General features: G+C 43.6%; 1 protein-coding gene across 13 annotated transcripts in view; it reads left to right on the top strand.

The window, feature by feature from the left end:
• STPG2 (sperm tail PG-rich repeat containing 2) overlaps window positions 1-17,270 on the top strand; it is a 418,033-nt gene that overhangs the window by 33,673 nt on the left and 367,090 nt on the right. For all 13 annotated transcript variants that reach the window (XR_007356264.2, XM_048847110.1, XM_048847117.2 and 10 more), the window contains one exon: window positions 8,810-8,921. Coding sequence is in view for 12 of the 13 variants with exons in the window: in XM_048847110.1 (XP_048703067.1) it covers window positions 8,810-8,921 (112 nt within the window). In the remaining variant the exon portion in view is untranslated. The remainder of the gene's footprint in view (window positions 1-8,809; window positions 8,922-17,270) is intronic.

Below are 17,270 nucleotides of genomic sequence, written 5' to 3'. Positions count from 1 at the left end.
AAAATGACTTTCAATGGTATTTAGGTGCCTAACCTGCATAGGCACTTCTGTAAATCCCATTTGGTGCCTATATGCATCTTTAGATATCTAAATACATTTGTAAATCTGGCCCTAAGTGCCTAAATCAATTTTGAAAATGGGACTAAGTATATGTCTATGCTACAGGGGCACAGCTATGGTGTTGCAGCTCTACCACAGTACCACTATAGTGCAGACGCTTCCTACATTAATGGAAGGGACTTTCCATCAGTGTAGTTAATTCTCTTCTCTGAGGGGCTGTAACTAGGTCACTGGAAGAATTCATCTGCTGATGTAGCTATGTCTACACCGGAAATTAAGTGGACCGAAGTACATTGCACAGAGTGTAGACCATGCTGTAGGCTCCTAAGTCTCTTAGCCCTGGTGTCCACTACAAGTTTAGGTCGAATTTAGCAGCGTTAGAGCAATGTAACTCTGCACCCATCCACACAACGAAGCCATTTTTGTCGACTTAAAGGGCTCTTAAAATCGATTTCTGTACTCCTCCCTGACGAGGGGTTTAGTGCTGAAATCAACATCACCGGGTCGAATTTGGGGTAGTGTGGACGCAATTCAACAGTTTTGGCCTCCGATATTGCTCCATTGTGATTGCTCTGGACAGCACTTCCAACTCAGATGCACTAGCCAGGTACACAGGAAAAACACCAGGAACTTTTGAATTTCATTTCCTGTTTGGCCAGTGTGGTGAGCTCATCAGCAGAGGTGACCATGCAGTCCCAGAATCATAAAAGAGCTCCAGCATGGACCCAACAGGAGGTACTGGATCTGATTGCTGTATGGGGAGATGAATCCATGCTATCAGAACTCCATTCCAAAAGACGAATATTGCCGTTATATTTGAAAAAATCTCCAAGGGCATGATGGATAGAGGCTATAGCAGGGACCTGCAGCAGTGCCGCATGAAAATTAAGGAGCTTAGGCAAGCCTACCAAAGAGGCAAACGGCTGCTCTGGGTCAGAGTCCCAGACATGCCACTTCTATAATGAGCTGCATGCAATTCTCGGGGGTTCCTCTACCACTACCCCACCACTGTCCATGGACACCTGCAAGGGGGGAGTCTCACGCAACAGGGATGAGGATTTTGGGGTGAGGAAGATGAGGAGGAGGAGGAGGAAGAGGAGGAAGAGGAGGAGGAGTATAGTGCACAACAGGCAAGTGGAGAAACCATTCTCCCTGACAGCCAGGAACTGTTTATCACCCTGGACCCAAGGCTGGCTTCCAGACCATGAAGCTGGAGAAGGCACCTCTGGTGAGTGTACCTTTGTAAATATAATACATGGTTTAAAAACAAGCATGTTTAATGATTATTTTGCCCTGAAGACTTGGGATGCATTCGCGGCCAGTACAGCTACTGGAAAAGTCTGTTAATGTGTCTGGGAATGGAGCAGAAATCCTCCAGGGACATTATTAAGGGGACATTCAGAGGTACTGTTCCTGCTGGGCTGTTTGCCTGTGGCTGAAAAGAAATCATCCCCACTTTTAGCCACACGGTGTTGGGGGAAGCCTGTTCACGCTGAACTATTCGTGTTTGGCTGCTAGGGATCTTCCCTGATACTAGTCACGTGGTGGGAGGAGGGGTGAAGCTATCATCCCAGAGAATTGGGTATGTGTGTGTGAGGGGGTTAGTTGGGTTTGTGCTGCACATTAACCCGAAAACCGCAGCTCCTCCTTTTAAATGGCCAACCCAACGGGTGCTTGGTATGGGAAAGGAGGGCGCTGCTGTTTGAAACCATTCCCACATGTTGTGAAGATTGAAGAAGCCAAAAGACTGTGGCTTACCATGGCTGCCTGCAAGCTGAATTTGGTTGCCTGGCCCTGTGTGTGTGATCTCTCACACTAAACTGGCAGGCCCTCAATATAAGAGGCAAAATGCGACCTTGTACCGAAAGCACATGTGCTATGTAATGTTAACAGCTTGGTTCACCATGAAAGGGTCCACCCGTTGTTCTCTAAAATGTGTCTTTTTAAATTTAATAAGATGATGTTAAAGTAAAAAGAAAACGGTACAGAGTTTAAGCATAGAAGTTTCTGGTTATCAGGGAATAAGGTACAGATTATCAAGGGGTGCGAAATTCAGTTTAGGAACGGATGGCGTAAGGAATACATAATCGGCAATCTCCCCGATTGGGAGTAAAAGTTTAACGGGTCAAAGTACAGACATTGAGATATGGGGGTATGTTGTTCATATAATGGCTATGTTCAGGTGTGGAGTTTAATGAGTGGATACGATGATGAGGATGGATTTACCCTCATTTGGTGGGATTTAATGTTCAGTGAGTTTATGGTTCCAGTTCATATGGTCCAATGGAAAAAGTCTCTCAGTCCCTTTACCATAGTTGATGCACGATGTCGTACTGGCTCACACCTCCTGTGACTGTTGGTGGCCGGTGATGTGTTCAATGTAGATGTCCCTGGACCATCGGGTGGTGTCCGAGACCATGAGGTGTCTCATGAGCCGTGCGTAGCATTGACTGATCCCACAGGTCTGCAGCACATGCTCGTTGCAGGGGTCCCAAGCACCCAGGGCTCCGACAATTAGGGCTTCCATCTGCACGTTGTAGCCCTTCGCTCTCAGGGTGTCGGCCAGGGGGGCGTATTTTTCCAGCTTACGAGCTCGGGCTTCGCGGAAGGCTAGGGTCCTGTTCTCAAAGGAGACCATGACATTGACGAGGATGATCTTTTTCTGGGCCTCGTCGGTGACTACCATGTCAGGTCGCAACTGGCTGTCAGTACCTGGGATGGCGCAGTTCACGGTGACCTCCCCCAGGCGCGATGGCTTTCACCAGGCGGTTCTGGATGGCATTGTGGTGCAGCTGCCAGGCTCTGGAGTGGGGCTTGCAGCTGCACAGGAGGTGGGGCAGGGTCTCGTTGGAGTAGCCGCACTTCCCGCAATGCTTGTCTCGGTTCCCGTGGCGGATGGCTCCGTTGAGTGGGATGCAGTTGAGCCGGGCACGGATGAACTGCCAGTCGGTGAAATGGGTGAAGCCGCCCCCGGTGAGGAAGTTGTTGCTGGCGTCCCACTTGCTGGTCCCACTGCTCGAAGGCTTTACCCTGTTCTGGTTTACGCTTCAGGGTTTCCATGTACAGTGAGTGGATGGCTGCCTTCAAGGTCCTCTCCAGCATGCCCCTGGTGCTTGGGGTGATGATGTTGTTGTTGTTGGACCTGATCTGCGGCACCAGGACACCCAGCTCCTGGTGCTCCTCGCACCACTCCCAGCGACAGCCGATGCGCTTCCCCAGATGACGCGTGGCATTGCGAGCATGGGACCACAGTGAAGCGATGTTGCGTCCGTCCCGTCTGAATTCGCCATCCAGGGAACCGCTCAGGAAGGTGGTGGTGTCTTGGTTGGAGGGGGCTCTGCCGATCCGCTTCTTTGTTGCATCATGGAGGGCATTTGCTGCGATGTTCCTTACTGTCAAGGTTCCTCCCCCACTCTGAACTCTAGGGTACAGATGTGGGGACCTGCACGAAAACCTCCTAAGCTTACTTTCACCAGCTTAGGTTAAAACTTCCCCAAGGTACAAATTAATTTTGTCCTTTGTCCCTGGATCTCCACTGCCACCACCAAACTCTAACTGGGTTTACTGGGAAACGTAGTTTGGACACGTCTTTCCCCCCAAAATCCTCCCAACCCTTGCACCCCACTTCCTGGGGAAGGTTTGGTAAAAATCCTCACCAATTTGCATAGGTGACCACAGACCCAAACCCTTGGATCTGAGAACAATGAAAAAGCATTCAATTTTCTTGCAAGAAGACTTTTAATAGAAGTAAAGAAATCACCTCTGTAAAATCAGGATGGTGGATACCTTACAGGGTAATTAGATTCAAAACATAGATAATCCCTCTAGGCAAAACCTTAAGTTACAAAAAGGACACACAGACAGGAATAGTCATTCTATTCAGCACAGTTCTTTTCTCAGCCATTTAAAGAAATCATAATCTAACACATACCTAGCTAGATTACTTACTAAAGTTCTAAGACTCCATTCCCGGTCTATCCCCGGCAAAAGTAGCACACAGACAGACACAGACCCTTTGTTTCTCTCCCTCCTCCCAGCTTTTGAAAGTATCTTGTCTCCTCATTGGTCATTTTGGTCAGGTGCCAGCGAGGTTACCTTTAGCTTCTTAACCCTTAACAGGTGAGAGGATTTTTCCTCTGGCCAGGAGGGATTTTAAAGGGGTTTACCCTTCCCTTTATATTTATGACACTTACAATGGCGTTGGGACACATCAGCAGGCAGAAGGCGTGGGTGATCACCACGATGTGACACAGGTCGCCCATGCAGGCCCATTGGCACCACCATGCCTGTGGCCAATGTAGACCAGCTCATTGCTGGCTCTCTGCGGAAGGAACAGCCACTTCTTCACCAGCTGCCGGACAATTTTGTCTGCCTTGTTGAGGGGTACCTCCGCCACAGCGGATCCCCTTAGGATGAACGAGATGCAGGGGATCAGGAAGGTGTTCAGAGCATTTATCTTCTGTCATGGTGCTAGCAGGGAGGCATCGATCTTGGTGGCGGAAACGGAAACCCGTCGGCGTGCCGAGGTACTGGTACGCCTGCCCTTTGCCAGGGGGATGACGGGCTCGCCCTGGATCTGGAACCCTGTCATCTGCACCAAGTCCCTTTTGCTGCCGTCAATGTGGAGAGTTGCACACTTCTTTGCATTGAAGCGGAGCCCCATCCAATTGGCAGCTCGACTGGTGGCATCTAGCATACGTTTGAGGTTCCCTGGGTCATCTGCAGTCAGGACCAGGTCATCCGCGTAAGCCAGGACGCTCACCCTCTCACCGTGGAGGTTGAAGCCATCTGTGCCATTGGAGATCGCTCGCAGCAACGGCTCCATGGCGAGGTTAAAGATGATGGGGCTGAGGGGACAGCCCTGCTTAACTCCACTCCGGATTGGGATCTCGGCGGTTTCCCCTTTGACCGAGCGAGATGTACACCTCTCGGATTACACGAAGGAAGTTCTCTGGCACTACTCTCCTTTTTTTTTTCCTCCCACAGCTGCAAATATTTCAACACTCCCCCTATCATCTCTGTCCCAGAGGCTAGTGAAGATAAGAAGGTGAAAAAAACGCACTCGTGATGAAATGTTCTCTGAGCTCATGCAGTCCTCCCGCACTGAAAGAGCTCAGCAGAATGCGTGGAGGCAAACAATGGCAAAGTCCAGGAAAGCGTTAAATGAATGTGATGAGAGGAGCATGATGAGAGGAGGCAGGATGGAATGCTGAGGCTAATGGAGGAGCAAACTGACATGCTCCGGTGTGTGGTGGAGCTGCAGGAAAGGCAGCAGGAGCACAGACCTCTGCTGCAACCCATGTGTAACCGCCTGCCCTCCTCTCCAAGACGCCCAAGAACGCCCAAGACGTGGGTTGGGGGGTGGGGCTCCAGGCACCCAACCACTCCACCCCAGAGGAGTGCCCAAGCAACAGAAGGCTGGCATTCAATAAGTTTTGAAGTGCAGTGTGGCCTTGTCCTTCCCTCATCCACCACCCCACCCGGTGCTTCTCTCCTCCCCGACCCTTCCTGGGCTACCTTGACAGTTATCCCCCTATTTGTGTGATGAATTAATAAAGAATGCATGATTTTGAAACAACAATGACTTTATTGCCTCTGCAAGTGGTGATCGAAGGGGGGAGGGCAGTTGGCTTACAGGGAAGTAGAGTGAACCAAGGGGGGGCGGGTTTTCATCAAGGAGAAACAAACAGAACTGTCACACTGTAGCCTGGCCAGTCATGAAACTGGTTTTCAAAGCTTCCCTGATACGCAGCACGCCCTGCTGTGCTCTTCTAATTGCCCTGGTGTCTGGCTGCGCATAGTCAGGAGCCAGGTGAATTGCCTCAACCTCCCACCCCACCATAAACGTCTCCCCCTTACTCTCACAGATATTGTGGGCGCACAGCAAGCAGCAATAACAATGAGAATATTGGGTTTGCTGAGGTCTAACTGAGTCAGTAAACTGCGCCAGCACACTTTTAAAGGTCCAAATGCACATTCTAGCACCATTCTGCACTTGCTCAGCGTATAGTTGACTAGCTCCTGACTACTGTCCAGGGAGCCTGTGTATGGCTTCATGAGCCAGGGCATTAAGGGGTAGGCTGGGTCCCCAAGGATAACTATTGGCATTTCATCATCCCCAACGGTTATTTTCTGGTCTGGGAAGTAAGTCCTTTCCTGCAGCTGTTCAAACAGACCAGAGTTCCTGAAGATGCGAGCGTCATGTACCTTTCCCGGCCATCCCACTTTGATGGTGGTGAAACGTCCCTTGTGATCCACCAGTTCTTGCAGCACCACTGAAAAGTACCCCTTGCGGTTTACGTACTGGCTGCCCAGGTGGTCTGGTCCCAAGACAGGGATATGCGTTCTGTCTATTGCCCCACCACAGTTAGGGAATCCCATTGCAGCAAAGCCATCCACTATGACCTGCACATTTCCCAGAGTTACCCTTGATAGCAGCAGTTCAGTGATTGCATTGGCTACTTGGATCACAGCAGATTTGCCCGCTCCAAATTGATTCCCGACTGACCAGTAGCTGTCTGGCTTTGCGAGCTTCCAGAGTTCACTCGCTTGTGAACTGTGAGGGCTGCTCTCATCTTGGTATTCTTGTGCTTTAGGGCAGGGGAAAGCAAGTCACAAAGTTCCTTGAAAGTGCTCTTACGCATGCGAAAGTTTTGCAGCCACTGGGAATCATCCCAGACCTGCAACGCTATTCAGTCCCACCAGTCTGTGCTTGTTTCCTGGGCCCAGAATCGATGTTCCACGGCATGAGCCTGCCCCATTGCCACCAGGATGTCCAAATTACCGGGGCCCGTACTTTGAGAGAAGTCTGTGTCCATGTCCTCATCACTCTCGTCATTGCGCTGCTGTTGCCTCCTCGCCTGCTTTTGCAGGTTCTGGTTCCGAACATACTGCAGGATAATGCCAAGGTGTTTACAATGCTCATAACTGCCGCTATGATCTGAGCGGGCTCCATGCTTGCCGTGGTATGGCGTCTGCAGGAGAGCAGAGTTGCAGCGGAAACGGTGGCTGACAACAGATGCCACAAGAATAGATATTTATAGAGAACAACGAGAGGATCTGCAAGGTGGATTCAGGAGAGCAGAGTTGTAGCGGAAGCGGTGGAGGATGATGGTTAGCACCGCGCACATTTCCTGAGGAAGAACACACGTACCCGGAAGCCCGTGACAGACAGCATGGAGAAATTCGCTATTGAGACAATAGCAGCGGAGCAGAGTTGCAGAGGAAGTGGTGGATGACTACGGTTAGCAGTCCTACTACACCATATGCTGAAAGCAGTATGGCATCCGCATGGAAAAAAGGCGTGAAACGATTGTCTGCCATTGCTTTCATGGAGGGAGGGGCAATTGATGACATGTACCCAAATCCACCCACAACAATATTTTTGCCCCATCAGGCATTGGCAGCTTAACCCAGAATTCCAGGCTGCGGGAACTGTGGGATAGCTACCTACAGTGCTCTGCTCCGTAAGTTGACGCTAGCCATGGTAGTGAGGATGCACTCTGCTGACTTAATGCGCTTTGTGTGGACACACACAATCGACTGTGTAAAATCAATTTCTAAAAATCGACTTCTGTAATATCGACCTAATTTCGTAGTGTAGACATACCCTTAGACACTTGATCTTTTTTTTTTTTTAACCCTCTATCTGGTACTTATAGGGCAGAAACTAACCTGAGATATGCATATTCAGTTCACATTGAAGTCAGTCAGTATTTATGGATGGGCTTTGAGGGCAGAATTTGTCTGAGTGGTCTAATGTTTATCTTTTTCTGCAGGTAGGCTTAAGTTTTAATTCTATAAAGAGTGAACTTTAATGCGTGATGGGCTTAAGCATGTACTTCATTGTTTTCTTGAATCGTGGCCTGTGTTTTTAGAATTTTAGAATGTACTTAAAATTAAACCTGTGCTTAAATGATCTGCTGAATAAGGGCCAGGTAATAATATCTGCCATAGAATTTTCAGTTTTAAGACTGATGCTTGATGAAATGGTGAATTGATTAGGAAGTGGTAGAGATTAATATTTACAGCTAATTTTAACATTCCTTAGCTACAGGTTGATTGGTGTTAATCTGCTAGTCAAGTATCTGTCATGATTTAATCATTTTCCAGCCTTCTGTAGGCCTCTTGGAATGCCAGGCAAGAGGATGACATTTTAAGTAACCAATAGAAATAATTTTATCTTTTTTAAGTGCCTTTCCTTGAAATCTGTGCCTCTCTATATTTAAATTATAAAGCGGTTCTCTTCTGAGCATTGCTACTATTAAAATACTGAGAGGCTTTTGAATTTTAATGAGTTTGTGCTATAAAGAGGCAGATCTTGTCAGGTTACAGTATTAAATCTCCAGTTAAAGTAAGAACCTTATAAGTCACTTGAGGCTTTGTTTTTCAATGCACATATATCTCATAGGACAGAAACCCTAACTTGTCTGGCCTTTGATTTTTAGCTTTTTCTCCTTTGCATTGTTGTTCGACTCAACCGGTGATAATTACTACATAGTTTTGAATATGAAAAAGTAACAAACCAAAATTAGTGAAACATGATTTGTGTGGGTTCTGCAGGTTTACAGTGTAATTGTACCATATGTTTATACACTCCCATTCGTGAGTAATCCTGGCTTTCATTAAATATTACAAACAGCAGCTGTTTGTTTTATAGTCAAAGGACAAAAGGCTTTCACTATGCGTATTTACATGTTCAGGCATTTAAAACTGAAGACTCATAAATCTCTCTTTAAACTTTCTAAAGGGAAAGTGCACTGCATTATGAGAATGTCAACATCAAAAAGGAAGACAAGAAAAAATATGAACCCTACGTCCCACGGTATCATGAAGTAATAGTATTACAGGAAGAAAAGAAGGTAATGCCAGTTCAGCTATTTACTAGTCTATAACAAATAATTTATTGTGGGATTGAAACCCTGGGATTTGAAGATTGTATAGACAGAATGAACAAACAGATTGTAATTTATATTGAAATATGAAAGAAAACTTTCTTGATGAAAAATCAGTAGCCTGTTCATTGAGCTTTTAGTTCTCACATTTGATTTCTTCCTTTTGCCTTTTCTTAAAAGTTGCCTTACAGCAGGCAAAATATTTTATTTGAAGGGACATAAGCTTTTTGTTCTTATTGCTAAAAATAATGAAAGGGAAAATATGTTTAAACTGATCTTTTTTGGAATGGTATGGCAAACCTTAAATTAGATGATTAGTAATCATTACTCATCTTAGAAGTCAGCAAGATCCACTAAATATACTTGTACTTTAAAATAAATTTAGAAGGTTAATTAGAAAAATACCTTTTGTTATTCTTTTGGCTTTCTTTGAAATGTTTTTGAAGTTAATACATAGAATTTTATAAATCTTTTGTTTTGCATTGCAGAATATTTGAGCCCTTAGAGATGCATGTGGAAAGAAAAAAGGAAAGTTGAACTAAAACCAATTATATTAATTTTAACTGTTTATTCTTAGAATCACAGAATTGGAGGGGGCTTTGAGAGGTCAACTAGTCCAGTCCTCTACACTCAAGGCAGAACTAAATATTATCTAGACCATCCCTGACAGGTGTTTGTCCAACCTGCTCTTAAAAGTCTCCAATGATGGAGATTCCACAGAGTCCCTAGACTATTTATTCCAGTGCTTAACCACTCTGACAGGAAGTTTTTCCTAATGTCCAATCTAAACTGCCCTTGCTGCAATTTAAGCCCATTGCTGCTTCTCCTATCCTCAGAGGTTAAGAACAACAATTTTTCTCCCTCCTCCTTGTAACAACCTTTTATGTATTTGAAAACTGTTGTCATGTCCCCTCTCTTTTCCAGACTAAACAATCTTCCCTCATAGGTCATGTTTTCTAGACCTTTAATCATTTCTGTTGCTCTTCTCTGGACTTGATCCAATTTGTCCACATCTTTCCTGAAATGTGGTGCCCAGAAGTGGACACAATACTCCAGTTGAGGCCTAATCAACACCGAGTAGAGTGGAAGAATTACTTCTTGTGTCTTGCTTACTATACGCCTGATAATGCATCCTAGAATGATGTTTGCTTTTTTTTGCCACAGCATTACATTGACTCTCATTTAGCTTGTGATCCACTATGACCCCCGGATCCCTTTCCACAGTACTCATACCTAGGCAGTCATTTCCCATTTTGTATGTGTGCAACTGATTGTTCCTTCCTAAGTGGAGTACTTTGCATTTGTCCTTATTGAATTTCATCCTGTTTACTTCAGACCATTTCTCCAGTTTGTCCAGATCATTTTGAACTTTAATCCTATCCTCCAAAGCGCTTGCAACCCCTTCCAGCTTCATATAATCTGCACACTTTATAAGTGTACTCTCTATTCCATTGTTTAAATAATTGATGAAGATATTGAACAGAACTGGACCCAGAACTGATCACTGAAAGACCCCACTCGATATGCACTTCCAGCTTGACTGTGAACCACTGATAACTGTTCTCTGGGAATGATTTTCCAACCAGTTATGCACTCACCTTATAGTAGCTCCATCTAGGTTGTATTTCCGTTGTTTGTTTATGAGAAGGTCATGTGAGACCGTATCAAAAGCCTTACTAAAGTCAAGATATATCACATCTACCACTTCCCCCTATCCACAAGGCTTGTTACCCTGTTAAAGAAAGCTATCAGATTGGTTGACACGATTTGTTCTTGACAAATCCATGCTGACTCTTATTTATCACCTTATTATCTTCTAGGTGTTTGCAAATTGATTGCTTAATTATTTGCTCCATTATCTTTCCGGGTACAGAAATTAAGCTGACTGATCTGTAATTCCTCGGGTTGTCCTTATTTCCCTTTTTATAGATGGGCACTATATTTGCACTTTTCCAGTTTTTTGGAATGTCTCCCGTCTTCAATGACTTTTCAAAGTTAATTGCTAATGGCTCAGATATCTCCTCAGTCAGTTCCTTGAGTATTCTAGGATGAATTTCATCAGGCCCTGGTGATTTGAAGACCTCTAACTTGTCTAAGGAATTTTTGACTTGTTCTTTCCCTATTTTAGACTCTGATCCTACCTTGGTAAAAGTTATTTGCTTTATTTCTAAATTTGCTTACACAGTGTGTTTATGCTTTCAGAGATCATTTTGAAAATTATAAATGCATTTTAGCATTGTGCTCATTTTTGAGTAGATGCATACTTATTAAGGAGACTTGCATATGTACTAGGTGCACCTAAACATTTTCTACTGTTTTTCAAATATTCGACTGGTTTGAGAAAGATTTCCTGTACAGATATAATAGGAAATAGCAATAGAACCAGTAAAAGCTTTCAAATGATAAAAAAAATTGTGTGCTCCCTATAAGTCTACTGATATGACCTAGTTTGTATAAAGAAAAGGAGGACTTGTGGCACCTTAGAGACTAAAAAATTTATCTGAGCATAAGCTTTCGTAAGCTACAGCTCACTTCATTGGATTGTATAGTTTGTATAGTTAGTCTAAGTTTGAGATTAGATTTATCATATATGAGGATAACACATATATACCATAAAGTCATTTTTTCCAGAGCTTTGGAAGAAGCTAGGATAATTGATCCTTATTGTAATCAATTATAACTATCCAGAACTGCGTTCTTTAGTGAAGCAAAACTCCCCTGGCAGACGTGCCAACCCTGTTTTTTTCTCCTTAAACTGTCAGTTTTCACTACCTTTGCACATATGTAGGAAAACCCTTAGTCTTCAGGGAAATCTCCCTCTGACTATCCTTTCCTATTCTCCCATCTTCAGGGGAAAGAGAGCCAATCAAAGCTGCTGAATGTGTGCATTATAAAGAACTCTGAAATAAATCCAGTAGATTCTGCAAAGATATTTGAGCTAGGATGCAATATAGGAACAATGGGGTTCATGTTAGGAAGGTTTGGGCACTAGAGGCACTTGGGTGGATTTTTATCGGAGAACACTTATTACGTGGAATAAAGTATCAAGATGATTAACAGGAGCAGTTGGTTTTTAAAAAAGAATGAAACAAATTGTTCTTTTATGCACATGAAAGGGTGGATGGAGTGAGGCTTTGCTAGTTTTTTTGTTAATGTCCAAGTAACATAAAATTATGTAGGGCTCTACTGTAGGGCGTCATAAGTTTGAAAATGTTTATACTTAGTTACAGTGCTGAGAGGGAAACAGTATTTTTAACCAGAAAACCTTTCAATTTAAGCCTCTTGCGATCAAGATTGCTTCGTTATTGCTCAATGGGATGCCATCTGTCCAATTTTTACCCAGATAGTCTGGTTTTTGGTTTTAGTTTTCGGGGACCCAGCAACCCTAAATGGCACCCAAACCAAAAGTCTGGTTACCGCAGGGCAGGGGGAAGCACTGGGTCATTAACCTGCGCCAGGCCCTGCTCAGCCGCAGCTGCCTCCTACCTGCAGGCAGACTCCTTGAGATGATCCAGGGAGCAACGGGGGGAGATGGGGTGGGGCAATTGGGGCTGGGCCTTGTGGGAAGAGGCAAAGCAGGGGTGGGGCTTTGGGGGGAAGAGGCGGAGCAGGGGTGAGGTATTGGGGGTCCAGTTACCAGCAATTAGAAAGGTAGCAACCCTAATTGCACAGGGCCCCTTTGAGGTGTAAGTACAGGCATAAATCTGCAAAAGCCGTTTGCTATATCATCTTGAAGTAATGAGATCATGTTGCAAAGATCTGACTTACTTCAGGCCACAGTTTCTCATGTAGGATTGTCCCATGCTGTTTCTGAAGGGGAAGTTAATAACTTAGATCCTTATCCTGCAAACACTTATTCAAGTGTGTAATGTTAAGCACATACTTAAGTGTAAAAACTGGGCCTTAGTTCCCAGTTCAGTGGGACTTCATACAGGAGTAAGAGTATGTCTGGGTCAGAGCCCTTAGAAATCATGGATGGCTTTCATGATTTAGCAACTGCAAAGATCATAAGAAAACAAATCCATGAAAGCTAAACTGAATCTCATGGAATGTTAGCTGTGGGAGAAAAATATTCTAGCATTGGGCCCCTTAGTGAAAGTGAGAACTGTAGATTGCTAAAACACTTCTGTTCAAATGACTGCTGTCATTGCTCTATAGTGTCTGAGTTGCCAATGGTAAACCATAGTCTCCTGCCTATTTTTTTTTTTTTTTGGCAGTTCTGAGGCAAAGGGAGTGGATAAGGGGAGCATAGGTGCTATAAGTGAATAGTCTTTATTTGTGCACTTCAGCCTGGGAGATTTTAGTGACTATATTCCAAAATTCCAAACTGAATTTATAAACATTTTGTGTGTACGCTGGGTCATTACAGTAAAAAAAAATCTAGAAATAAGTACAAATTTTACCCATACAAATTGTATCCTAAAATACTCTATAGTATTTGAAAACATAAGATGATGGACAATATATATTTTAAATGACAGAAAATGGTGCTGTAAAGATATTGCATGATGAAAAGAGAGAAGTATAGAAAAATTTTCCAAATGTCAAGATTTGCAAAGAGGGCAGTTATTATACGAAAGGGGACAAAACATTTTTTTTTGCATGTGGATTGTCAGAGAGTTGTTAAAATTAAATCTTAGTCCTCTGTACACCGTAAAATTCGGAGGTCTGGCTTAGAGTTGCTGGACTCCCTCCATATATAAAGCAATGGTTGTTCTCATTTTGAAGCAAAATAGAAATGCTGTTCTCAAAAATTATGAATTTTAATGAAGATGTGGTTCTTGATATATGCCCTAAACCATCTGGAAGGAAGCACAGTTAGCATAAAATGGCAGCTTAGCTGAAATATTTTGAAAGCATTGTTACAAAATATAACTTGGACCATGATTGAACGATTAAACTACTGAATAACTTAGAGAACTATATATTTAGATTTTGGGTTTACCTAGTGGGAAAAAAAGCTGAACCAATGTTTCTTTTATTCAATATTAAACCATAGAGATACTGTAAATTGAGTGAATTAAAGGGGATGCACTATCATTATCACTCTATCTGAATTACATGATTAAAAAAACCTCTTTGATGGTCTGAATCAGGGAGGCAAGTAGAGAATGGGATACTTAAACTATGAAGTCAGCAAATCCTAAATTTTCTGAATTTGAGCTCCGTGATACAAGCATAGAGGAAGGAGCTAACAGGAATCAAGCAACCAATTTTGGATGAAAATGTTGGAGTCTGCAAATTCAGTATCCTGCAAGGCTCCACATACTCCCTTCAGTAGAAGATCTATATTTTTTGGAATGGCCATTTGCTAGCTACTCACTTTCTATGCAAAATCAAGAAAAGGGAAATGAAAATAAATCAGGAGTCAGAAGCTGCAGGGGAATTAAGTGGAACATAACTAGAAAAGAACTCCATCATAAATATACCAAAACAGAAGGGAATGCTTAGTGATAGGCACCAATGGCTCTGTCCTGTGATCTTTTTGTCATGGAGGTGCCAGTTGTGGCTCCATACTCAAGATTGGATTGAGTTTTGCACACAAAGTAGCGATGCAGTTAATATGTGTAAAAGTAGAGCATTGCCTCCCCAAAATTATAGCATTTACTCTTTGAATACAGAATTAATGTTGTGAGAATTTATAAGTAAATCTGTTAAATTAGGAATTAAAATTAATTTAAAAAGAGGGTCCTTAAAAATAACACCTTGTATCAAACCTTTTTGTGGTATATAATCTTAATAACAGAATGACAGACTCTTCAAACTTCATAAATATTAAAATTCATGGCAATCTTGTGTACAGATTGTATTTAATGAATTTTTTAGGGTTAATTGTCAGTTTCTCCCAGCAGAGGCAGAAGAAAAATGTTCTACTACAGAGACTTGCATGAAGAACTGCCCACTTTCAAAATAGTGGAGTATTCCGCTCAGTCTCCTGACACCATAGGGAAACAACATCTTCCCTAAGGGTCCCTTGGCTTCCATATCCTTGGGAACAATAGGAAATGGTGTGGCCATCTTGAAAGAGACCAATCTTGTGAATTTCTTTTGAAGGAGATTTTAATCAACAGCCTCCACTGAGAGAGAAACCTTCAGTCATGAAAAATAATGGCAACCAATGACTATTTAAAATATTTATTTAACATATGTTTCATGTTATGGCAGTCTTGGATGATGACTCAGCACATGTTTGTTTTAAGAACACTTTCACAGCAGATTTGAAAAAATGCAAAGAAGGTACCAATGTGAGATTTCTAACGATACATACAGCACTCACCCCAAGGTTTAAGAATCTGAAGTGCCTTCCAAAATCTGAGAGGGCCGAGGTGTGGAGAATGCTTATAGATGTCTTAAAAGAGTAATACTCAGATGCGGAAACTACAGAACCCAAAGCACCAAAAAAGAAAATCAACCTTCTCCTGGTGGTATCTGACTCAGATGATGAAAATGAACATGCATCGGTCTGCTCTGCTTTGAATCGTTATTGAGCAAAACCTGTCGTCAGCATGGAAGCATGTCCTCTGGAATGGTGGTTTAAGCAGGAAGGGACATATAAATCTTTAGTGCATTTGGCACGTAAATATCTTGCGACGCTGGCTACAATAGTGCCATGAGAATGTCTGTTCTCACTTTCAGGTGATGTAAACAAGAAGAGAGCAGCATTATCGCCTGCAAATTGTAAATAAACTTGTTTGTCTGAGCGATTGTCTAAAGTAGGACTGAATGGACTTGTAGACTCTAAAGTTTTATATTGTGTTTTTGTTACATAACTGCATTCAAAAAATAAATCTACATTTATAAGTTACTTGTTCATGATAAAGAGATTGCACTACAGTATGTGTATTAGGTAAATTGAAATATACTATCTTTTGTTTTTTACAGTGCAAATATTTGTGATCAAAAATATAAAGTGAGCACTGTACACTTTGTATTCTGCGTTGTAATTGAAATTAATATATTTTAAAATGTAGAAAACATCCAAAAATATTTAAATAAATGATATTCTATCGTTTAACCATGCAATTAGTTTTTTTAATCGCTTGACAGCCCTACTACAAAGTTAAGTCAACATAAGGCAGCTTATGTTGACCTAACTATGGAGGTGTATACACTGCAATGCTCCTCCTGCCGCTTTAACTCTCCTGCTACATCAAAATAAAAAAGGCATAGTGCTTAAGATGACGTAGTTAAAGTACACAGTTTCAGTGTAGACACTGCATTGCTTACGTTGCCCTAAGTGGCCTCCAGCAGGTGTCCCACAATGCCCATTGTGACAACTCTGGTCACCAGTTTGAACTCCGCTGCCCTGCAGCCAGGTACACAGGCATGTGCCCCTCCCCCATTAAAGCCCAGGGAATTTTTGAAATTGCTCTTCCTGTTTGTTTGGTGTGGACAGCTCACAAAGCATCTGCCCAGCTTACCATGCTGACTCCCTGTAGCAAATCTGCTCCTGCCTGGAGTACATCAGAGGTGGTGGATCTGCTGGGTCTGTGGAGAGGAGGAGGCTGTGCAGTCACCGCTCCATGCAAGCTCCAGGCAGATTGCTTGTGGCATGGAGGAGAAAAGGCACAATAGGGACATGCAGCAGTGCCGTGCAAAAATCAAGGAGCTAAGGCAGGCGTACGAGAAGGCAAGGGAGGCCAATAGTCTCTCCGGTGTTGCTAAAGCCATGCCACTTCTACAAGGAGCTGCACTACATCCTTGGCGTTAACCCAACCTCCACTTTCAAGAGCCCTGTGGATACATCACTGGGGGGCCTGGAGACAGTGGTCAGCTGAGTGAACCCCGAGGACAACATCATGGACAGGGAAGTGGAGTTGGAGGAGGATGAGGGATAGGCGACAGGGACATCCAGTGGCATGGTGAGCCAGAACCTCTGTTTAACTCCTGAGGGGTCTAGCTCGTCCCAGCACTCCTGCTCTGGTGCATGTGATGCAGGAGAGGGAAGCTCTGGTAAGCACTCATTGTGCTTTGATATTGCAGAGAAACGTGAGGTAATGCTCTGTTTTTTTAGTCAGGGTAGAAAAAGGATTGAAATAACCGAAACAGGTACAGTTTGTATCTGCTTCTCATTCCCCTGTTGAGGCAGAGGGGGCGCTGCAGAAAAGTTTGTTTATGCACACGGGATGCCCCGGAAATCCTCCATAGAGATTTCTAGGAAACTTTCCTGGAGGTACTCTGCAATCTTATGCCGAAGTTTCTTGGGAGGGCTGCCCTGTTTCTTCCCCCACAGTAGGAAACTGCCACTTCTGCGGGCACCATAAGAGCATATAAGTGAGCAGCTTACAGATCTAGTTGGCAGCCGCACTCATGCAG

This window comes from Caretta caretta, chromosome 4 (genome assembly GCF_965140235.1).
Source record: "Caretta caretta isolate rCarCar2 chromosome 4, rCarCar1.hap1, whole genome shotgun sequence".
Classification (NCBI taxonomy): domain Eukaryota; kingdom Metazoa; phylum Chordata; order Testudines; family Cheloniidae; genus Caretta; species Caretta caretta.
This window is presented reverse-complemented; position numbering and strand designations above follow the sequence as displayed.